Source organism: Ischnura elegans, chromosome 12, assembly GCF_921293095.1.
Source record: "Ischnura elegans chromosome 12, ioIscEleg1.1, whole genome shotgun sequence".
Taxonomy (NCBI): Eukaryota; Metazoa; Arthropoda; class Insecta; order Odonata; family Coenagrionidae; genus Ischnura; species Ischnura elegans.
This window is the reverse complement of record NC_060257.1, coordinates 90,112,677-90,137,471: the sequence shown is the minus strand read 5'-3', so window position 1 is coordinate 90,137,471 and position 24,795 is coordinate 90,112,677. Positions and strand designations below refer to the sequence as shown.

The following is a 24,795-nucleotide window of genomic DNA, read 5'->3' as shown; positions in this document are numbered from 1 at the left end:
ATGTCTCTTCCTTTCGACCTGTTCATCACTTTCACTGGACGAACGCAACTGTGGGGGGGGGGGGGGTCAGGGTATGGGTAAAATTTAAAAAATACTATAACCTTGTTTCTGCATTAATGAGCATAGCTAGCATTAATAAGTGGACGTAATCCAAATGAATTAAGTGATTTCGGTAATGTATTATAGAACGGGCCTCTGCAGATTTAAATAATATGAAACAAAGCCTGTTGTTGACATTTCTCAGCGGGTTCCTCTAATGGTATATTCCTTGCGCGCATGTTAATATCGAAGCTCAGTTGTTATATCTTGGCGAAGGTTGGGTTATGTTGATGGTTCTGTAAATTCTTTGAAATATTGAAATTGTTGTCTTCCAGCATATATATGATACTTATCACTTAATCTGCAGAAGATGACACACTATTCACCGCAATTTTCAATGGAAAACGATAAATTTGTAAGACAGAATGGTTCTAATTTCGTAGCTGTGTTTACGAAGACCTGATAAAGTTGTCTTGCTTTCGTTTTTATTGCTCCTCTGTGACAATTTTATTGAGGTATTTGGAAATTCACCTGGCGCAATGATTTATCCTCCTCTTCTTTTATTAGGAGTGTTGTTTGGGCAAAACATCTCGGCGAACTTCGGAGTGGCCTCCATGCTATGACTTGAATCTCAACGAAACAGCTAATGGGAACTTTTAATGAACTCGTACCGTCTGCTGCATACTCTTCGAATCCTGGTACGTCACAGAAACTATCATTTCGGTTTAAATATGTCCTTATGACTTTGGTAGATTATACCTTACCTTTAACAAAGCTCGTGACGGTTCTCCGCGTATAGTATGCAGTTTTTCCCATGAGTTGCCCAGCAAAGCATATCGTTTTAAATAGTTAATTGTATGCAGAGGTAAAAATGAGGTTTATTAATGGACATTTTATGGGCTTAACTCCTTCGGTTTATTGTTGAATACCTCGGTTGTCGTAAAATTAAATTGATATAGTCGTTAGCGTTGCCGTATAATTTGAGTGCATGAATATAATTTAATGGGTTTTAATATTCCTTGACCATTATTTTATTTCAATAGCCTACCTCCTTTTTTATTTGTAACTAAAAGTTTAAAAAATATTTTGTTTTATTGAGCAGGTAAATTAGGAAAAAATCACCCGTTTGAAATTTCCAGTTCATTTTCACCTTTTTGTTAGAAATTGATTACTTCATTCATGAAATTCTATGTAGTTGTATTGTCTGTCGGCGGAGGCCCAGGCCTTCATATACTTGCCTAAGTGTGGCACCTTTTGGTCAATGACCTCTCTCTTTGCTTAAAAATAACTTAGTGCACTATGTTCTTTAATTTGGGCGATTTTCAATAGGAGTTGTGGAATAGATACCAGTTTTTGCGCTATTTAAGTGAAAAAATATAAGATACGTTTTAAGTACAATTTGTGCAAACTATAAAGAATAATGTGACATAGTACATAGAGTAATGCTGCGTTTCAATTATCTTGTGTTTAGATCAATGTAATTGTTTGATTTTAAATCGTATTACTCCCTGGGATTTTGACCTAGTTTATTTGTATAATATGGTTAAGGTGTCATCATTTAGACCAGTGATACTCTCTGTTGTACATTAAAATCATGGATGAGAACTAAATTACCGTGTAAGGCTCATTCTCATTGAATTGGCTTGTTTTGATGAATCTATTCTGCTGAAATTTGTGTTTTTTTTTGCCCCATCCTTGAGTGCTTTTTATGCTCTGTGGCGTATTCCACTGAATGTGCATTGTTATTCTTGACCACTGCTGGTAGGTTGTGGTATTTCAATGCTGTGAAGGGATGATCGTCATTTATAAACTCACCTTTGGCCTGTAGTTTCGCTCATTTAAGTGAGAATCCTCAGGACTCAGGACATATGGTATCCTTGTTTACCTCAAACCCAGATAAAGGCCGACTGATGTTGGCTAAAGAGCAATGTGCTCTTTTACGTGTTTTACATTTTAACGAAGCCACTTTTTGACAGTATTATTTGTTTGTTCTTCTGTGCAGAATCTTGAAACCCCTCTTAATTGGATCAGCTATCAATTTAACATTTTCTGTACGCATGAGATCCAGATGACAATACATTCTTATGCTATTTCTAGTTTTCCAGAGTCTGTATGAGTTGCCATGTTCAACATTTATTAGCATTTTTATAAATTTCTCTGCTGCTGCAAAAATGTTATCAATTTTATTCTTTGCAACTGAAGAAAGTGCTCAATGGCACTGTGGATAATGCTTCTACATATTTACAGGTCTTAAGGCCCCAGGTTCAAATCATCGCAGAGTCGTCACTCTTATTTTTATTATTAAATGATTTTGACTTTGCGAGTCGTTCATCATCATAGGCTTTGCATTTTGGCCTTTGTGTTTAGAATTTTAAGATAGTCCTATAGGACTATATTAAATATACTTACATATTTTAGATATGAATTCACTTTTATAAAATGAAAGTAAGAAAATGATATGTTCACAAATTAATTTAAAATACCACATTTTTATTTTTACTGAAAAGAAGAAAATAAACCATCCTACATTGGCCCAAGGTCTCACATCAAAATTTTACTCATGAAAGACTGCATGTTCAAAACCAAATCCATACATATGTGGTTTGCATCACTTTACGCATCTTCTATCAAATTCTTTCCCCTTCAATAGTCATTACAGCACTAGAGCTAAAATTTCTATTGTGAATTTGTATCACTTCAGTGTTAAAAGTAAAGTGGATGTGCACAACGATTTTTGTTGTGAACATGTAGTCTTTTCTCCATAAAATTTAAGCGTGTAACCTTGGGTCGATTTAGAGAAGTTTACTTTTTATCTTTTCAATCTGTCTCCTCTTTCTCGAGCTATGGGCTCTGAAAAATCGACCTGCATGAAAAAATGATCGTGTGAATTTTGTTCAATGAATGGAATGATTAAACCCCACTCCCCTGCATGTGGCAAGTAGTTTTTGTTGGTATTTTTAAATAAAAGGTCATTTTTAAATCCATTTAAATAATTTGAACAAAAATGCTACATATTAATATCTTGTATGATGGTGTACTTCCTAGTTTCCAAATTCCTATGGAAGCAAAGGATTAAGCCTTTTAAACATCTGAGGCTATGAGATACATAATATTCACTTAGGTCCAAGGAATGGGCAAAATTTAAATCCAGAAAAAGAAATGCTGGAAAGAAAAGGAAAGTTAAATTGAATATGTAAAGGTTGTTGATGGCATTAAAGTTGCAAAGAGCTCAGAATTCAACATTGCCACTATTAATTTTTGGCAATTTATTGAACCTACCTCCATACTTCATTTTACTTTGTAGAAAATTTGGGAGATATTAATTGAATTGAGGTAAAATATTTGGAACATGCATAGTCATCGGGAATGAATTTTTCTTTGGAATTCCAAAGTTCTAGCCCAGAAGGAGAATCGCTAATTGAGGGAAGGAATCACTGACTGGAACATAGACAGTAATATCCCATATTGTGTGAGAATTCTGCAGAGACAGAAATTCCTCTTGACCAGCATTCGAACCTGGATCTGCCAATAGGGTGGTTTCCTATTATTTTTTTATTGCTTTAATCGAAAGATTATTACTCCTGGAGTACGTATTTCACGGTTTTAGATTTTTAAACGACAACATCTATTTTTCACGATTAAATGAAAAGTGAAAATTTTCAAGCGCGCGAAAACGCGACGCTTAAGTATGAATGTCGGGAAATATCCCCGTACGTCGTATTTCTGGTTCCCCCTCCCGCCCGGTGAGGTGACCTTGAGGCGAGGCTTAGCGCTGATACGTCGCAGGATGCTAGCGGATAGCTGAGTACCTTGCTGAAAGGTAGCGCTTGGCTTAAAAAAGGTTTATTAATACCTTATCAAACGAAGAAAACTTTCCGAACTTAGCCAGTTTTAATAGGTGAATATTAAGACACGTTTCCCTGAGCTCTGTGCCTCATGCATGCATTGGTAACCTCAGACGATGTATAACTCCTATCCTCTCGTGTAGAAACTAGGTCCCTGTGACGTCATGCGGAGTGGAATCGCATGGGCGCCAATCTGGCCTTTTTCAAATGAGGATAAAATTTGACCCTTGCCATTCGTCTAAACCGGTATTTCAAAAACCAAATAATTTGTGTATTATGAATACACTAATGGTGGGTAATGAATCGCAATCAATGCCTTTCGTTTTCTTTGATGAAGGAAACTACCCTATTTGCGATTGAGTTCTTTATCCTGCTAAGCTATCGAGGTGTCTTTCCCCTCTGTGGAAATTTGTAAACTGTATCGAACAGGATGGTGTGGACTGCTGAGCATACGACTACGCGACTGTGTAGCATCCGCCCCGGCCTCTCTCGTGAGACAGAGGGTCGAACCCGGCTTGGCCATGTGGGTTCTTGCCTTTGGGTGCAGGAAGCAATGAATTGGTTCAAACTCCACTTTGTGAATAAAGTGAAAAGGCACTTTACCTTCGGGTCTCCTCGAGAAGCTTGTGCGATGCTCGATTAGGCGGAGTGACAGCTGACTTTTCGGCAGGGCAGCGGCTCTCAGACTGAGTAGTAAATACTTTTGCCTTCTCCTATTCTGATTGCGCCCTAGGCAATAGATACCTCGGCCGACAGAGTCTCGGAATACAGCTCGGAGAATACGGGAGATTACTGCTTGTCCACCGTTCGCGGTACACGCCCCGGTTGTCACTCCCCAAACACCAACTGCCTTCCTTCAGATTTTGAGTTTTTATACCCAAAATCTTGGCCTCCTGGGTCTTCCCCCCCCAAGTTGACCTATAGGAGTAACCAAGGAAGTAGAGTGTTTGTTACAATAACTCCATGTTGTTGAGTTGTCTCTTCTCCCGCATTCTCTAAGTGTATCTCTGTTGCTGTATTCCGCTTTTGCTTTCCTTGCCTCAAGTCATCCTCCCCCTCCGCCTCCCTTGTGCGTTAGAGTGGGTGTAAATACTTCCGTGACCGAATTTTAGATGAAAATATTGTGTCCAAATTCGTGGTCACCACAACAGTACAAGTTGTGTGCACATGCTCCCCGGCTGTGGTGTAGTATGCTGGCAGTTGGGTAGTATGTTTAGCAGTCCACACCATCTTTTCCGGTACAGTCCACAAATTTCCACAGAGGGGAAAGATGCCTTCACTGGCTAAAGAGGGAGCCTCACCGGCTAAAACACTCAAGCGGAAATCGGGAATTCCAGGTTCAAATCCCGGTCGGAGAATAATTTTTTGTGTGTGGAATTCACGATAATGTTGTGCATTGCAGATGACTCTGTAAAGATATCACCATGGCTAGTCCCAGTACCTTAAAACTAGCAGTATCCCACGGTGCGAGAGGAGTTGCTGAGAAGTGCTAGTCAGTGGGGCGGGAGTCCGCAACACAGTCACATTAGTGACATAGGAATGCTTTGAATCTATTTTTTAAATTTGCTATCCATTCTTACTATTTAAATGAAAATGAACACCTATGTTGTTATCACTTCTGCGCAACTCGGTTGTAATATTTAATTTTAATATTTATTGAAAAACACCTAGCCAATAGATTGGTCCGTGATATTTTTCACTCATACTCGTTGGTCGAGTGAATCATCTGTCTGCCTTTTAAAGGGTTAAGCAATGAATAAATATGTTCATGAGGAGACTTTCTGTGAAAACTTTTAACTATTGTACATAATTACGCATCTCATTACTTCTGTCAACTGTGAAGATGGTTGACCACAAATGTTTGTCTGCCTTCCAGATGTGTTAATGGTGCAATTGCATTTGGTTGTGCAAAGCCAAAAGTGTATTTAATAAATTAGCAAAGTTATCAATGGTCCATAAACAGCATAATAAGGGTGGGGTGATATTGGCATTAGAACCCTGCTTCATAATGGGTTTGAATTTCTATGGATTTGGAGTACTGTATCAACTGATTTTTTTTTTTATTTTAAAGTCCGGCAATTTTATTTCCACTTCCACCAAATGCCATCAATTACGTTTTTATACTCCTTATTTGTTTACAAAACTAATTTCTTACAAAGGCAACATTTACGTGGTCTATATACTGATTCCTTGACCAGAAAGAAATGCCTATTCAACATTTGATTAAATTTGCTTTATGATCTGCCCTCCAGAATGTATTAATATTGTGAATTGAGGTCTGCTTTTGGTACTTACAATATTATTTGGGGTTGAGTGGTTTGAAATACTGTAGCAATGTATCTTGTGTCTTTGTGTGGGAGCAATTGGTCTTTTTTTTTTTTTAATCTGCCACTGATTTACATTGTCGGCCTAGTTATCAAACTCAGCATCATGACTGTCTACGCTAGGGTTGGCCGAAAAATGATTTTCTTTTGGATCAAGTTTTCCCTCTACAGAATAGCAGTGTGCTGGTATCAGATTCTTTGAAAAACTTCCTAAATAACTGGAACTTTGGCTTCCAAAGGCAAAATGCAAAGTTATGCGCTATCTAGCCAGATATTTTGGCTTGTATTCAGGTTGCCTTGACACAAAACTTGTCTTATCTTTCTCACACATTGCAAAACCATAGAATTCATTGAGTAAACTTTAAATTTTATGCAAATGAAACAGAAAGTGATACTTTTCATTGTGAATATCAGAAAGTGATAAATTCTTCTCCCTAGGTATACCTATTTCTTCTAATTGAACTGGAATTTTTCTCAAAATTTTAAGCTTAGGAATTGGGTGGCAGTTATCTGATTTTGAAAAAAATTTGGTTACGAGAGACTGATATTAGTAAATGCCCTCTCCAATGGACAACGAGCCATTAATAGTATGAGTGAATTTCCTAGCTGATGTATCAATCATTTTCATTTACATAATTGAGTTATTCTTATGTGTGCACCCTTTCATTGCTCCAGATAACTGCATTTATTCAATGGAGTAGCCACTGGCGATGAAACCCTGGTGCCACTGTGGACCTGTGCTTGTGGTCTCCCCCCTCCCGAAATGCACTTCTGGATAGACAAGCGCAGCCAGGCATGCGGTGGCGCCGCGCCTGGCCGCCTGCGTGGTCCGCCCATCCCGCCTCACCGGCGCCACCAGGCACACGGCCTCTTTCGCTCGGGCCGCTCTGCCATCCCGAGGCGCTCCATCGCCAAGCCCCCGCCCCACCGTCCCAGGTCGAGGCTGAACGCACCCCCAGGGGGCAGGGGGGCCATGCCGCCCCTGCACCACCACGAGGCCGTCGTCCCCCCCTCCCAGCACCCCCCCAACATCACGCTGTCGCGGCCCTCCGAGTCGTTTGCCTCGTCTGTCCACCCCCTGGGCCACGCCAGCATAGACGCGGACCTCGTGGCCGCAAGGAACGCAGACTGCACGCATGCCCCGAGTTCCCGCCCTCCCCCCCCTCATGTGTTCGGCGAGGACTCGGTGGGCGACGGGAGTCAGAATGGAGGGGGAGCCATTCCCCCTGGGTCCGTGAGGAAGCTGCACTGCGGCATGTGGGCTGGATTTGCCATGGCGGTGTTCTTCGTGGGAGGGACCAAGGTCTACTTTGACCGGCAGGTGAGGTTTGTCAAGAATATTTGGGTCATACAGGTCAGGGTAATAAAATTCAAGACTGCAAGATACGTCTGAGAAATTTGATTCTGGTCAGGGAAATTATTTTTGTGCTTTTCCCTAACTCTGCAATCGAAATATTTGGCAAAAAAAATAACCGTGGATGAAATAGGATCAATAATTATCATTTGAATAATCACTATCAATATTAGCATGGAAAAAGTGCTTCTTAAGTTATTTCTAATGAAAAGTTTGTCTGTACAATGATGGCTTCTGCATCATATAGGAGACCAAAGTGGCTCCTCTCTATTTAGGTATAACAAGGTGACAGAAATTGCTTTGTGGAGGGCTGAGTTAGCAACTGAGAGGTATGAGGTAATAAATTTGTAAGTGCTAGAAATGAACAGATCGCTGTGATAATGGCTGGCCAAGAATAAGTTCCAATTTCTTTATTTTTGTGATTTCTTTAGTAATCTCAGATTTTTTTAACTAAGACTGTTTAAATTTAAGATTTTGCTTTGTTGTGGAGAGTTGATAATAATTTTATTGGTCTCAGGACTTTACATAGTAAAATATAGTACTGGTCAATACAAAAATACATACATTAAAAATACACATTTACAATCATGCACTTCTGCGATGAACAAATTCCTTCAGAAATTGATTTGTGCTATAATAGCTTTTGTTTACAAGGTAATATTTGAAATTTGCTCTGGTAGGAGCATTTTTTAAGCTTGAAGGCAGGGTAATATAAACCTTGATATGAAAGGGGCTCTTATCGTACATGTTGTAATAGCTATTTCGAAATCCAGGCGATGATCCCCAGAAAATAATTCCACAGGACAATTAATGTGACAAAAAATATCTATAATAGACCATTTTTAGAACATTTGAATAAACTATATCCACAATATTCCTGATAACATATTCACTTTTTGCCATCGAGTAGAGCATAGGGCATTGGTATGGGTCTTCCAGTTTAGGGAATCATCAATATCTAAACCCAGAAACCTGGTCCTTTTAACCCTCTCTATGGGCTGACCATTTAAAAATACCTCTAACTGTGGCATTTCTCTCTTTTTTAAATTGAATATAAATAGTTTTCTTGGCATTAACAGAGAGTTTATTAAGGCTAAACCACTTTTCTAGTAGTAATAATGAACTCAATTCCCAATATGCATTCCCTTTCTCTGATGGACCGAAGCTGCAAAGAAATGTTCCATGTGAAATGTGTTGTGTTCCGTAAGAAAGATGGTCTTATTGTTACTTTGCTTCTAAGCATTCATGAGTGCCTTTATTTTGCAGAAAGAATCAATCAAAACTCTTTATATAATATATAATAGGAGATTTTTATCGTGGTAACTTGGGAAGGTATTACATGCGTCTAAAGTGCTTGTCCTCTCTTCATTTCAATCTTCAGGGGTCTGGTGTGGAAATGTTGGTGTTTTGTGCAATGCTGCTCCTCTTCTTGTTGGCTGGGTGCATCGTGTCGATTTGCAGGTCCAGGGGCGATCGACAGCTAGCACAGCAATACTTGGAGGCCTTCCAGCATCAAAACAACCGACCAACAGACGCACTACATTCTACGGAGCCACCTCAGAGAGTAAGGAAATTTGCACATTAGAGTAGAACCCACCCACTCACACGCTCTGTGAGCCAACCTACAGGTTGCTTTGGATAGGTGAGGGTAGAGCTCACTCTCGCCTAAGCCACTGGCATGAACTTAGAATCTTACAGTAGGGATAAAAGTAGAGGTTGGGTAGCCAGCATTCTCTTCAGTAAAACATATGCACCCATCACGTGTATCACGTAACGTGGGAAATTTACCCAACAATGAGTCTGGAAGGAAAAATTTGACACGTATCATAATGAAATAAAATCAACAGAAAACTCTCGATTATGGGAAGCGAGATACTATGAAGTTGTCAATAATATAAAGTAAAATTGTAGTCCCGGCGAAAAGCCTATGGTAAATACATGGTGCTTTTCGATATGAAGTTATGATAATACAAAATGTTTTGAAATTACGAACATCGGGCTCGGTCCCCATGAGCAAATGGCATTCGTTTATACAAACTACGGCAAAAAAATTGTCAACAAAACTAGTTATACTGGCAAAAGCAGCAAAAAAATCAGTGCCCTAGCTTTCCATAAGTTAGAAGTCAATGAGTTAATGAAAGGGTGACCATCTAACTACGACAATGTTGGGCTTTCACCTTCCAAAAGATGGAGGGGGCTTAATTACAATGTAAGTTCCAGTGCTTAAAACGTAGCCTAATAGCGACGAAGCCAGCCAAAGAGGGTGGGGGAGGATCTAACTCCCTCTCCCACTGTCATCTTCCTCCCATTCCCCTCCCACTGCTAACTGGGCATAAAAAAAGGAGAACGTACAATTGGAGCACACGGAGCATACTCAAGGCCGTAAATCACATAAATGCTTGGACGGAACTGGCTTTGGGTGTTGTAGATCTGACTCACATATTTTATTTTTAGTTTAATGAACAGACGTAATAGTTAATGCTCCCTCAGCGTTGAATCGCCCTCAAGAAATATCTTTCGTAAAGCCGAGCGTACACTGTGGAAGGAACTTTTTGACCTCGTTGAATATGATCTATTTTACATGTAAAGCATAGGTAAAATGATTATCTCTCACAGAAACGTGATTCCTGTAAAATGCCATGCTCATAAAACTAGGCTTCCACTGTAAAATGTTACACACGAGCCGATTTTAAGGGTGAAATGGCTCCTATATTGCTAATTGTGACGGGATTTGAGGATTCTGTGCATTAAGTTTTTGCAAAATAACCTGCTATCTATCCACTAGGGAGGTAGTGTCTGGCTATCTTTCGTCCTGGAAGCGCTGAATTGTAAGGTATGGGCTTGAACTAAATTCATGAGAGAATGTGCAAAGGGCTTCAGTTGGTGCCTAGCGAGTGTCCATACCCTTTCTCCGAACTGACGGCGGCTGACCTTGAGCGTGCTCGAAACCCACCCACTCTTCTAGCCAATCACAGAAGAGCGACAGGAGAAAGTGTGTAGGAGGCAGCAGTCTCTCTCCGAGCTCCGTACAGAGCAGATCGCTCTCCAGCTAGCAATGTTGCCAAATATAATCTATGGGGATCGCACAGCGTTCGTCTGATAATCTTCCGCCGCCCCCGAAAGTACCGTTATTCCCAAGGCTGGCAACGCCGGTCGACCGTATGGAGGGGAGCGGAGGGGAAAAGGGAAGGGGATGGGGGGGAAGGGAGAGGTGGAAGGGGCAGCGCTTCTGATTGGCTACTTGCCATTTTCCACCCAGCCGCCATCAGTTCGGAAAAAGGGTATAATCAGCAAATAGTGGAGTAGAAGCAGCAGACGTACATGCCAGCAATGAAGTTGAAGTAGACATACATGACAGCAGTGAAGAGGAAGATGAAAGTGAGGAGGAGTATGTTAAATATTGGGCTCTATTCACCACCAGTTTATTTTGCAGGCTACTCGTACTGAAGAGGCACTTCCAACTCTAACCATGAACTTTCTTGTAGCACTCCTACCCATTTCCCCATTCCGAGAGATCTTTTCTTCCAAAACCTATGCTTACTTTCTCCTACAGCCTTTTGCTGATCTTCCTGGCACCCAACTTACGCATCCCAAACCTCCCTCCACTAGCATTTCTCACCTTCCCCAACATTTCCCGCAGAACACTTTGAGTGCGTCGTAAAAAACACGGCCCCCAAACGTAGTCTCAGGCAAGGCTGAAGGCCCTTTACCCACCCCTCTTCCTCCCAACCGCTGCACCTCTCTCTATCCTGCCCCCACTTCCTCAACGAGGCAGCACCCATCCCACTCTTGTTTACCCCACCCCCTTGGAATGCTCTCTGACTGTGGAAGTGCATGGTTCATCTCTACTGGTAACGGGGGTAAGCTTCTAACCTGAAAGAGGCTGGAGAAGTATTTTTGTTTTTCGGGGAAATGAAGAGGAAAACTGTGTCATCTACATTAATTTTATTGGCCACGACATACGTTTTGTCATTTCTTGACGTATTTTTAGTCTGTTCTTGTTCCCGTGGACTTGGCTCATCAGATAGTCTGCTGAAATGTATCACCAAGCTGATTGCTGAAATGATGTATCGATGGCTATCCAGACTCTACTGTGGACAGTCATGCGATCCAAAATCTAATTGCTCATCTGGAGCAATGTCACACATGGGCCTAAAGTATTTTCAAATAAAATAATTCCTGCTATTTACGGTAAAGTGCCCGTACGTTTCATTGCAAGCAATTAAAAAGCATTTGGATCTGAAAATATCTGAAGACCCAATACCCGAAATTGAGGATTCGATTTGGGTCTGGATCCGAAAAAAATCCTGGATCCATCCATCCCTAGTGTTTACCATAGTATGTAATTCCATGGTCTCATTGTTGCTTCATAATGGATGATATGCATGAAAAATGATGCAATTTTTTATGTTTGTGGTTAAACAATTCGGCAGCATTTACGTAGGAAATTAGTTCCATTGCCATCATTTCCATGTTAACACTCGTTGCTATTGACTGTCCACTGTGAGCCGTGTTGACAGAGTTTCAAGTCTTATCGTAAAAGATGCAGCATATTGCTATTTATTCATATTTTATTTTATTTTAAAGAAATATAACCACATACAGCATATGCCATTTTATAGTGGCCAGGTAACAATACATAAATTAGAGGACGAAGACGCAATATAACATGTAGAAAACAATAATTACATTTACAAAAACAAAAGGACAACAAAAAAACTGCAGTGACAGACTACTTCGGTGACAGATAGGATAGGGAAAGGCTTATGAAGGATTTCAATGGAAGTGCAAAGGGGTCGATGTGTCAAATAAATACAACATGCATCCACTGAAATCTGTAAAAAAGAGGTTTGTTTAATCTAAAATTGAGTGCAGATCCTCTTAACTAATGCATTTCATTTGTAATACTTGCAGAAATTGGTTAATATAAAAAAAAGTTGAGGCATGTTTCTTTTCATCATCATATTTCTGGTGAAATTTTGCATCGCATGTCAGGTTTTCTTAATACATATTGACATGATACTATAAATTTTTTTATTATTTTTTCCTGTTTTATGGCAATTCTTGCCATTAAATGCTTGTAATTTCAAATGCAGTTTCTGCAAAAAGTACTTTAACTATGTTACTTATGTTTTTGCTATATTGTAATGTTATTATACGTTACTTTTATAAGATAGAAAATCTATAAGTGCTGAAAGTATAAAAATGTGACGTGACTTTCACTTTTTGAGCCAACCTCTAACTGAGCAGCATTTTACATACACACTTGCACTTTTGATCATTGGAGTGGAGAACTTGAGCTCAATGCTTCCTTCATAATTCCCTCAGGTGACGCGAGCCGATGCTGGACCAACTGGCGAGCAGCCATCGGCAAACGCTGTGACATTGCCCACAGAGTGTGCGTTGCCGAGAGCGGATGGGGGACCCCCACCTCCGTATCACATAGCAATCCTGTTGCCTCAGCCTCCGCGGTCACTCCCTCCAACGCCACCCCCTTCGTACGCCAAAGCGACCACTTAAAAACAGTGTAAATATATCTAATAGACTGGAGCCCTTACCACAGCCTAATACATGGAGTGTGTTGTGCTGCCTGCCCATTGACTGGCCTTTAACGATTAAATTTAAGACAGTTCCAATGCTATGGAGAGAACTGATGAACACAGCACAATCCAGTACTTTTAAGAATTTTTTATAGTTTCTGACCTGATGTAAATATGCTTGTCTTGAAGATTTTATTTTGTCTGTGATTATGGGAAAGTATTTTTTTTCTTTCTGGTGTATTTTATGAGGATTAGTGTGCTCAGTAATATTTCACTGTACATAGTTCCTCTGTCAGTGATGTTAGAAGGTGATGATTTATTTGAAAGAGTTATCGTTGAGTTGGTGTGATTTTCATTTTATGTTGCTTAAAAATGCCCAATTCCTGAAGAATTGGCGATGATGTGAGTTCTTTTTGGAGTTATTTTCGTTTATTGTGTTGCAGTTTAAATGTTACCCTATACTAGACAGTCAGATATTTTCATGTAATAGGCATGAGACACTGGCGAAATAGCTATGAATCCATGTAGTCGATTCCATTCCAATGTTCTCTTTTGAAGATGCTGCAGGTATAGCATGCAATTTTTGACTGTTACAAAATACATCTTCCGCTAATGTAAACTCTAAAGTCGTAAAAGCAGTGATGAATCTAATCAGAGGAGAGGAAGGAGAGTGTATTTTTTTAGCCTACTGGAATTCATTCCAAAATGTTCATGTGGATAAATTAACGAAGAATTAGGCCCCAAAACAATTTCTGGTAATAGATAAAAAATTCCAAGGTTATCTTCCTTGTTATATCTTATCAACTACTTTTAATGAGCAAATTATCTGCCAAATGCTACCTATGCACTACCAGCTTCTGAAATACACCCACCTGCATTTGAATATTTACACAAAATTTGGATGAAGCATTGCTTGACTTAACATGCCGCTATATAAATTAATCACCAGAAGTGTGAAAATTGTAAAATATAATGTATCTAATTAATCAATGTGGATTCTTTCATCAACATTCCCAGAAATTCCTGATAAAATTCTTGAGATGAAGACTAATAAATGCATATTCAAACTATGAAAGTTGACCTTTGATTTTTTTAACTTATTAAATATGCAATACCACAAATCCATTGACCAGGAAAATAATACTCTCTGGAGAATGCATTTTCTTAAGACTTGGTTTCCTTACCTTACCAATTGTCATTACAGGTCAATGAGAGCCTGTGCCTCTTAACACTTTCTGCGCTCATGACGTAACGTCTACGTCATGGCAGTTGCTACCGAGTGGCTGATGACGTAAGGGTTATGTCATGATTCCCTTTTGCGTTATATTCCGCCGTGAACACCAGCCATTGGTGTTAGGTTATGGGAGAGGGTCAGTCACCACTCTTCGCCTGTTTGCCGTGCGGAAAGCTCCGAAAAATTTTTTTTTTTACTTTTTCTATGTTTTTCTATTTTCCCGGTTTTGCTCTGCAAGGACATCTTTGGGGGTGGGTTTTTACAATCTATTTCATTTTTACTTTCATTTCATAATGCAGAAAACAGTAATACCGTATTTGCACGAATCTAAGACGAACACGATTCTAAGACGACCCCCCATTTTTTGGAACTCCACTATGGGAAAAAACATTTTCTAGGGGAAAACAATCAATGCGCGAATGTTTGGCTATGTTGCCTATGTCCCAGGAAACGCAGGATTTTTGGCTCGTAATGACAGGAATAGTGGTACTTAATTGAGACACTTAGGTCTTATTGTTGATTCGACTAATAGTTTCTTCGGTGGGGCCATGGTCCGAAGACGAATAAAATTAAACTAGTGAAAATGAAACCTAACTTTATTAAACCCACAATGAAAACACTCCGTGGTATGAAGGCAAGCCACCCTGGAAAGTAGGTAACCACTCGTACGAGCTATGCTATTGCGTTCGGCGTACGCAGAGCATACTGCAGGGGGTGAAGCATGACCATATGACTGCGCCATGAAATTTTTTGTCCCAAAGATAGGGCAACTTACCCATTCTTCTCTAATTAGCGTAGCACCAGATGGGCGAATGAATTCGGATTGTTAGTAGGGAGGAACAAAATATCCTGAGAAGATATCCCTTCCTCAGTAACTCTGACAAGTGAGACTTATGGTATAACTCGTAAATTGATAACTGATAATAACCTGAAATCCTGTTTTCGGAAAAAAATGCCGCATTAACTGCCGAGAAGCTCAGCAACGAGGATATCGAGTTTCGCCAAAAATCACCTTCGTATTTTTCCAACTAGTTCCTTGCTTAAAAATGCTTAAATAACGTTAGAAATACGTCGTGTTTGGTCTCGTTCTATTTTCTAATTACGAGTACATTGCAAATATTCCAGCCTAATAAAAGTATAATACCGATTACCGAAATTCATTGTTAGACACCTTTTGAGCTAATAGGTGATTCATGCAGCGGTTGACCTCCAGAACCTGGGAACTTTGAACCAGGTACGCTGAAAAAGGTCAGTGGGTGAGAAAAGGGGGAGCGTGAAAAGCGTTCATATTGTTCTCGTGTAACGTGATATTTTTTTCGAAGCTAAGGTCTTCGTAATACGATCCCTGCGCTAGCTGGGACATTTTGTTTGATTTTGGAGAAGAGGAAAGCATCAGAGGGGGGAGGCGAGAGATGTATGGAGGTGGATAGCGGATCTTGGGAAATGCGCTTATGCTACTACCCCAAGGCTTTTAGCTTCTCCCAATGGTAATTTCATTTCGTGGGGAATATTTAATCTAGGTGCCTGTAGTTATTAGCCATAAATGACACGTTGTATTTATTTCTTCTCATTTTCGTCAAAAGATTGATGTGGGAAAATTATACGTTGGGACCACGATCTTCAAACAATCAATGCGGTAAAAACGATACTTTTGAGATGCGGGAAAAAATTACATCGTCTATATGGAACCTTATTTGTGACCAGAAACGGCGAACGATGAATGCGGAAAAATGATCAATACGGGTACGATAGATCGGAGTTCCACTGAATAACTTTTCTTTTGAAAGCGGCAGTGTAATAATTTCTTTTCTCTGCCACCGTAATACTCTGAAAGGCACGGAATCACAACTAAATCGATTTCTCTAATCAGAGGCAAATCATGTTGCCATCTTACCGTTGCTCTGAGAAAAATGCGACGACTTTGTAGCAGTTTATCCCACTACGGCATTGAGGCTTTAACGTTACAATTTAGGTAAATTGTAACTAATCACACGAACGTTTTTAGAGTTGATCGAGCTTTAACTTGAATGGAGCCGAACCCAGGGTAAAGCAGGCAATCTCGCGGACTCGGCAGAAGTGCACCCGGCGACTGATCGGCACGCGCCGAATCTTTGCCTGCTACCCAAAAATGGATTTTTTTTTACTTGAACGCAAAATTAAATATGCTAAATTACTGTTAAGCTATTTTTGACGTTGATTTGTCGTTGTATTGCTATTAGGTGGCAACCTCAGGTGTCCATAATTTTTCCGACGTAAATTATGCAACCCGCTTGACGTCAAAAATTTTGCATCCGATTCTAAGACGAACCCTCTATTCCGCAGGAGGTGCGAGGGAAAAAAACCTCGTCTTAGATTCGTGCAAATACGGTATATATTCTCACAATTGTTCTTATGTAAGTCTCTCGGGTCCGCCAGAGACCGCAGAGGGAACGCGAGGAAGGGAATTAAGGAATTGGTAACAAATTCCCGGTCTTTTCCATAACTCCACTTTTCCACACTTCACTTTCCTACCGTCCAATTTCATTAACATCAATTATAGGCAAGATACTTGAGCATATCGTCGTTAGCAATACATATCATGACGTTCTTGGACAGACATAACTTCCTCCAAGACTGTTAGCACGGATTCCGAAAAGGTATATCATGCGAAACACAGCTCGCGCTCTTTCTTCACAACGTTATAAAATCTGGTGAATCGAAAAGACAAGTTGATGTACTATTTCTAGATTTTAAGAAAGCTTTCGACACTGTACCTCACTACAAACTTTTATACAAATTACAGTCAAGCGGATTAAACGAAACAGTAGTAAACTGGATACGCGACTTTCTCAGAGATCGTAAACAAAAAGTAGATCTTGACAGAATTAGCTATGATGTTGTAAAAGTTACATCAGGCGTTCCTAAAGGAAGTGTAATTGGCCCCCTGTTGTTCATTATATACATTAATGATCTCTGCTCCCGCATTAACAGTAAAATACCTTTATTTGCTGACAATGCTGTCATCTATCGCAAAATTAGTGATCACTCTGACTATGAAATTCTATCATCGGACTTAAACAATGTTCATCTGTGGAGCCAAGAGTGGGGACTCGAACTTAATCTGATCAAATGCATGGTGGTACATTTCTTGCGGAATTCATCCAACTCTAACCATGTTTATGCAGTGGATGGCATTAACATAAAGGCAACAGACGAAGTGAAGTACCTGGGAGTTATGATAACCTCGAACCTTACGTGGGGAACACATATAAAGAATATTTGCGGCATAGCACTGAAGAAATTAGGATTCGTCAAGCGTGTTGTGGGAAGATTTTCGGATGAGAAAGTAAAAGAAAGGTGCTATTTCGCTCTCGTTCGACCGCACCTTGAATATGCAGCGAGCGTATGGGATCAGAAAGACTTAATATCTATGTATATGCAGAAAGACTTAATCTGTGAACTTAATAAAATACAAAGGAAGGCTGCACGTTTCGTCAAAAACTGCTACGGGTGTACAGACAGTGTTACCCAGATGTTAAACGAATTAGGCTGGAAGCCGTTGGAGGCTTGGAGGCTGCGCGCAAGGCTTAGACTGCTTGAACAATTGAGAATGGATATCTTTAAGAGCGACACAGAGAACATAATATTAGAGCCACACTATATTTCCAGGTCCGATAGAAGCGATAAATTAAGAGAGATGTTTTGCCGAACGGATAGATATGGGAATTCGTTTTTCCCCCGAACCATAAAGGACTTTAATAAACGCTAGTCCCAACCTCCTTAGAGCACTTCATTTTTTTATTAGCTGTAAACGGCTGGTGTCCTAACATCCCCTGCCACACGCCTTATTATGTAGATGTATATTTGCGTTTAGGTACAACCATCCCGCAAGTCGTCCCTAAACCAACTCCCAACGTCGTGTGTTCTTCCACCAACACATCCGCTAGCTTGTAGTTCCCAGCTCTTCCTCAACGGATGCAGGGGGGTAGGAGGAAGGCATTATGTACCTGCTTGCTCTACCGCTAACCATGGTGGGAATGCAAGTCAGCGTGACACTTACACTTAAACCTTTTAAAAAAAACTTTTACAAATATTCAAAGCAAAATAAAAGAAGGCCCTTTTGCAGTTGACGAGGATAGGTAAGATACTTTATTACAAGGTATTTTATCTTTCTTTATGACTTTTCATGCATTGATTAACATGTGTTTATTTGAACATCACCATTGAATTTCAATAGAGAAGATGGATACTTCCTTCAAAGCGCGTGGAAAAGAGTAATCAAACAGAGAGCCAATCAGAGAGAAGCGCCCATTCAGACAGCCAATCACAGTGCAGCTCCCATCCAGCGGGATATAAGCGAGGCAGTAACCGACAGCCGACACCATCGACCTGAAGACGCTGGCAGGATAGCCACCGAAACTGTTGTCTACAAACAAGCTGACTATTTTTCCCTTGTTGTTATTTTTAAGTGTCAATTAATGCTAACGTGGTAAATTGCTTGGCTGGTTGCCTAATTTTGGACATACTCTGGTATGTGTAATTCAATCCTTATGATAAATAATAAATGCTTCCTTTCTTATACCTTCAAAGTTTCGGAGTGAATTTCATTTGATATGATTTCACCATGGCAAAATTTGTTTTTATCACTATGTTTATTTGCTGCTACACTTGAAATAATAACCATATTTGCATAAATTTTACAATAACTTCAGTGAAGTCCTGGCTCCACATTGCAATTTATTTTTTACTGTATACATTTCATGCACAATAGCTAGACTTCCCCATCCTTACTTCATTAACATTTGTATTTGAGACTCATTACTTGATTTTTTCCATAATATTCGAAATCCTTACAAGCATTTTATTTGGCATCCTCCCCAGCAAAAAAGCCTAAGAGATCGACTTCCCCTAACCCAGCCTCATGCCGCTAAACTCGGAGAAACTGATCCGGCCCGAGGATATACATCTGAGGATATAAAATGGGCAATGCATGTCCTGAAGGAAAATTACGAGATGGAAATATTAAAATTAAAGACAAGAACTTTGTGGTTTTACATTAATATTTATTCACAAATTTACGACCATGGTTTCAACGTTAGACATCATCATCAGGAGAAAGCACTGCATGTACACAATAAAGTTGTATATGTTGACGGAAGAACAGGGTTTGGCACTGCAAGTCTTCGAATACCAAGCATCTTCCATCTCAGAAGTGTCTGGAAAAGGGCATTTGGAGAAGATGATGGAGGATTATTTTGACCGCGGCCAATCCTTTTATATGGATAACTTTTATAGCAGTGCAGCCAGTTCTAGATTCCATCCAAATGGAAAAACTAACGTGACGGGGAGGAGAGGCGAGAGAGGTACCTATTTCTCCTGTTATGCTCTCCCAGGAATTAAAGAAAGGTTGAGGTGGTGGAGGCCTTTTCTGAGGATGAAGTCTGTATCCTAAAGTGGAAGGATAAGAGGGAAGTGTGTGTGGATGATCAGCACTGAACTCAGTGCAAAAAAAATTATTCTTTCCACAAAAAGAAGAGGGTGCATGCCAAAAAAGCCTCAGGTGTTGGTGGAATACAGCAATTACAATTGTGGCATCAATCATTGGGATTAAATGATGTCTTACTTTCCCATTGAAAGGAATTTTTTTGAGCCTGTGAGAAACTTCCTAGAATCCCATTCAAATTCTCTGAGCAATGGAATAAGGAGATATTCAATGCTATGAAGAGGATTTCAGTGGGATTTTTGGAAGCTTGGCTATGGTGGATTCATTGAGAATTTGAAGAAATGTCTTTCATACCCTCGAGGGAGGCATCTCCAAGAGACTTGCTAGAGGTTATCTGCTGTGAATCCTCAAAAGGATTTGTAAATTCCACGAAGAGACTGGTAGTTTCAGGTAAGATGTGGGGCAACTGATCCATTATGAATTTAAAAAATCTTGCAAGGTCCACTGAAAAACTTTATTTAATAACACTACGTATTTCAATGCTTTCATGTCATTTTCAAGTATGCCCATGCTCCTTTCTTTCTGCCGAGTCATGCCGAAGATATTTGGAAGGGGACAATGGTCTTCCTGCCCATGTCCCCTAGATGGAATGGTTAAAGGAAAGCAGAATTAGTTGAAGAGAGGTATGGGGTGGAGTCTCGGTGGAGAAGGATAGAACTCTGCATTGATTTTTCTATCAGGCCTAAACAATGGGGACGGGGGCTTTCTTAGGAATTAGGCTGCTGGCACCCCTTCCTCCATCCCTCGTCATTCGATGGTAACCCCTCATCTAACTTTTGTAGTCATTGGAGTGTGTGTGCCTTGGGGTTGTGTCCCATGTTGGCGTTGGGGAAGTGGAGAAGAGATTTCTTCTTCCTTTTTGTGGTTCTTATCTGTGCACCCAAGGAATTGGCCAAAGCCCTTGCGTCCTCCCTCCAAACACCAATGGTATTAATAGATGGAGGGGAAAGAGCCTGGACACACTTGAAAATGATGTCAAAGCATCAAGATCCTTAATGTAAGCAAATAAAGTTTTTCAGTGGAACTTGCAAGTTTCAGTTATTTATAATGGATTGGTTCTACCGCATCTCCCCTTGAATTACCAGTTAACTTCACTCCATCACCTTAAGTTATAGGCAAATACTATCAGCCTGAGTACAAGAACAATATAGGGTGAGACAAACCCTAAGGGCTTAGATCATATCGCTGAATTCAACAAATATTCTATTTGTATAATGTACATAATAAGAGTCCTTAGTTCAGAAAATATATGTACTTGATAATGGTGCACCACCCGAAACCGGTCAAAAAACTTTTTACAAATATATTGTGGAAGTAACGAAGTGTCAATTATTGATAATATGGAGCCCTTCCACCACGTACAAGCTTCAAGTTTCCATTTAAGTGTCCTTAGAGCCATGGGCGTACCCAGCAAGGGGCAGGTGCCCCCCCTCGAAGCAAAAATCGCAAATGTGTTTAAGGAAAATAATATTCTTTCAAGCAAATAATTTTTAAAACTAATAAAGAGCTGTTACAGTTTCCTTAAAATTTTGATTTCATTCACCTTTTCCATCCTTAAATCCAACCTACAACTTGAACAACCATGGCTTGCCCCCCCCCCCCCCCCTAGTTTTGATCCTGGGTACGACCTTGCTTAGAGCAATCACCTCTCATCACTGAGGCTAAGCTCTGTATTGGGGAAAAACCATTGTTTAGAGTTGCAAATTGTGATTATTTCGTGTAGGGGAGGGTGCCCAGAATCCCAGATAATCTGGCAGGAGGGGAGAGAGAAATGTTTTGGGGCTGTGCCCTAAGTCTGTTCAGACGAGCATACATTGACAGGTCAATTGGAACGATTATAAATATTAGTGGAACTTGCTGTAAAGAGGTTTCCAACAGGATTTGTGGAGATTTTGCAAAAGTCCATTCAGAGGGGATTTCAATGAGAATATCAGAAACTCGAATGAAATTCTTTCAGTACTTCCTGAGGTATTCAATGTATACACATGGAATGGTGTTTTCAAAGTTATTCAAAACATGTGTGGGCACTTCTATTAAATTTTCAAGAATATTTCGATGGAACATCCTGTTGAAAACCTGGCAGAAGTCTCCTTTGCCTGATGATTTTTATCAGGAATGCAACTGTTAATTACATGAAAATTTCCTTTGAGTACAGCCGAGTAGAGAGTGTTTTCAGGCTTAATCTCATTGAATTATAAATAACACTTTAAAATTACAGGCAATTTTTCAAAAATACTCTAATTCTTTGAAAAATTGGTTTCAATATTTCCTTTTGCTATCTCATTTCTTAAAGTGAATTCTTTTCACATCATATAATTTAAATATTTTGTATTAGAGAGAGAGAGGGGGGAAGGTGGGAGCCTCTCCCACCCCTCCACGAACGTAATTAAACAAAGTGTTTTGAGAAGTAGTCACCTGAATGTCATGCAAAATGCATTGATAATGGTCTTAAAATTTAACTATCTTTGGAAAATTGCCAGTAAGTAATTTTTAATCAATCAACTATTCAGCTGTGGTAGCTAGATCGCAAACCTGCCACTCCGCACATGAAAATCTGCCAAGAGCAGGTAAAAGACAGGATAAGAAGAGCAGGTAAAAGATCCTTGTACATAATATGTACCCTCCCGACCCATTTCACAGAGGCCAGAGGAGAGGACCTTGCCCACTAAGCGATGAATTAGAGGAATTTTGGATACTTGGTGATATACATTCATTGGCCTTAATCTACAAAACAAATATTGCATAGTTTTATCATAATTTTCTGTTTGATTCGGCACCAAACATCTTGGAAATTAGTTGGGAGGGCTCGTTTGGGTACGAAAGAAAGATTGCCAACTGTTGCATTCACTAAAGGAAGAGTTTGGGTCTAGGGGAGCGGGTAAGAAGACATGATTGAACATTGAAGTATGTTTTCCTTGCAGTCACCAATAGACTAGTACATGAACACTTCCTACAGATAGATTAACTATAAACTAGAACACTCCTCAAGAAAACACACAAGCATTCACTTTATCATGCTCACTACCTCTTACAGTGGCTGAAGTTTTTTCCATACGGTATGGAGGGAACACAGCTCAGTCTCTAGTGCCACACCACCTCCTAATGACTAATCTTCCCCAGAGATCTCTCCCCCAATGGCACACTGACAGTATTTGATCTCTTTTACCCTGTTTGATTTCTCTGGGTATGAAGAAAACACTATAAGTCTAAGCTCGGCCGAGGAAACTGTTTATGGCAGTGGACATGTGGAAAGGAAAGGTTGGGGTGGTGGGGAAATGCCAGCAACTTTCCACAGTGGCACAGCGATGGGGGGTTAAACCTCCCCCCCCCCCAGAGCTCAGAGAAATTTTTAAGTTTCATCCATTTTACTTAATTGGATTGATATTATTAAAAGAATAGTGTTAGGATTAATAAAATATCCCTCATCAAGCCGTAAAACTCACCATTTTGAACCGTTAATTTTTAAATTCTGCAATTCATAAATCTCGCACCTACCGCTTATCCTGGTGGGAATTCCATACCCCCACGCACCCTGGTATTAGTTGCACCTAAACCCCCCCCCCCCCCCCAGCCTCAATTCCTAGCTGTGCCCCTGACTTTCCAATCTGTGGTGGGTCTGGGGTTCACAAAATTTAAAGAAAGATCAGACCAAATTCGAGAATTTTTTAAGCCTCATTAAATCGAATGAAATCAGAGCCACATGCATAATTTTATGCAAATCTTTACTCTTAGCATCATATCTAATTTCAAATTGTAGTAAAATTTTCCCAGCCCTCCTCAGCCAGCCCATTGGGACACGCGCTCTAGAGCCACACCTCACCTGATTGAGTCTCTCACAACACAACCAGTTCCCAAAGGAAGCCTATCAGGCAGGGTGGGACTCATTGCAAGACTGCAGTGCTGGACAAAAGCACAAGTTGATCGGTAACAGCCACCTGTCAATCTACGGAAGGCAGTGGCGCCGACTCTATGGGGCCTGAGCCCACTCAAAAATTTGTTATAGGTGTGAGGAAATGTGTGTAAATGTCAGGCTCGTCGATTTTTCCCGGAGTGTCTAGATATCGAGATTAGAGTTATCAGGGTTCTAATGTTGATCATATGACTCTTCTAAAATACTTAAAACTCACTACTTATAAAATTTACAGGGGCAAGATCCCCGGCTTGGGCCCCCCCAATATTTTTTGTAAGTTAGCATCCCTGATGGAAGGTGAGGGTCAACAGGAATAAAAATACACAAAAATATAACTTTGAGTGACCCTCATTTTCGGCATGCTAGAGGAAATTGCTATTTTGCTTCAATTGGAGAATTGTGCAACTTGGTGTCATTACTCTCTAACTTTAAAAATTTAATCTGGCATTCATCGCCAAATAATGACACGACACCCATGCATTTCTAAGCTGATACAATTTTATGCTGAACGCTCGGTAGCCACTCCAGATGTTATGATTTATTCAATGGGAATATTGAAGCAGATTTAAATTAGTAACAATTACTGAGACAGATTACTCACTGGAAGTATCAGCTGAACTCAATTTTTAGCTTGAAATAATATGATGCATTGATCAGGCCTTTACATTTTCGGCTCACCTTCATTAAAGCAAAGGCTGCCCCGTTCTCCTCCAGCTAGGGATCATCAGAGATGAAGGGCTCCCCAAAAAATCCTTCACAGTTTGGAGAAAACAACTTAATTGCCCCAAATTAATAAATGTGTCAGGGTGTGCCTGAACATAACCAGTATAGTGAAGTATAAAGAAGGAATTCCAACAGGAAAAATAAATACCAAGAGCTTAATCCATGCAAGAAATTTCCTTATAGATGGAGAAGGAGTGCCATTTATAATGTGGTGCGAAATTATCGCATTTCACTTTCATTATCTCGCTCATACTTCAGGATTTCTAACTACCAACGACCATGCCATATGTGATCGCAAACATATCTTTACGCTAAAATAGAGAACGGTATTGGTTCTTATCGAT

The 24,795-nt window shown here is 40.0% G+C and overlaps 1 protein-coding gene across 1 annotated transcript; it reads left to right on the top strand.

Moving 5' to 3' along the window:
* The first annotated feature begins 276 nt into the window (after positions 1–276).
* On the top strand, positions 277–14,177 carry LOC124169114. The gene is made up of 5 exons (XM_046547608.1): positions 277–454; positions 607–737; positions 6,884–7,529; positions 8,944–9,126; positions 12,891–14,177. Exons 3-5 carry the CDS (start codon positions 6,972–6,974, stop codon positions 13,080–13,082), a joined length of 933 nt encoding a protein of 310 aa, XP_046403564.1. The 5' UTR covers positions 277–454; positions 607–737; positions 6,884–6,971; the 3' UTR covers positions 13,083–14,177.
* The last annotated feature ends 10,618 nt before the right edge of the window (positions 14,178–24,795 follow it).

Coding starts and splice junctions, on each gene's coding strand:
- LOC124169114 (XM_046547608.1), top strand. CDS start 6,972: ATGCACTTCTGGATAGACAAGCGCAGCCAGGCATGCGGTGGCGCCGCG. Junction 7,530..8,943: donor AGGTCTACTTTGACCGGCAG/GTGAGGTTTGTC, acceptor TTCAATCTTCAG/GGGTCTGGTGTGGAAATGTT. Junction 9,127..12,890: donor CTACGGAGCCACCTCAGAGA/GTAAGGAAATTT, acceptor TAATTCCCTCAG/GTGACGCGAGCCGATGCTGG.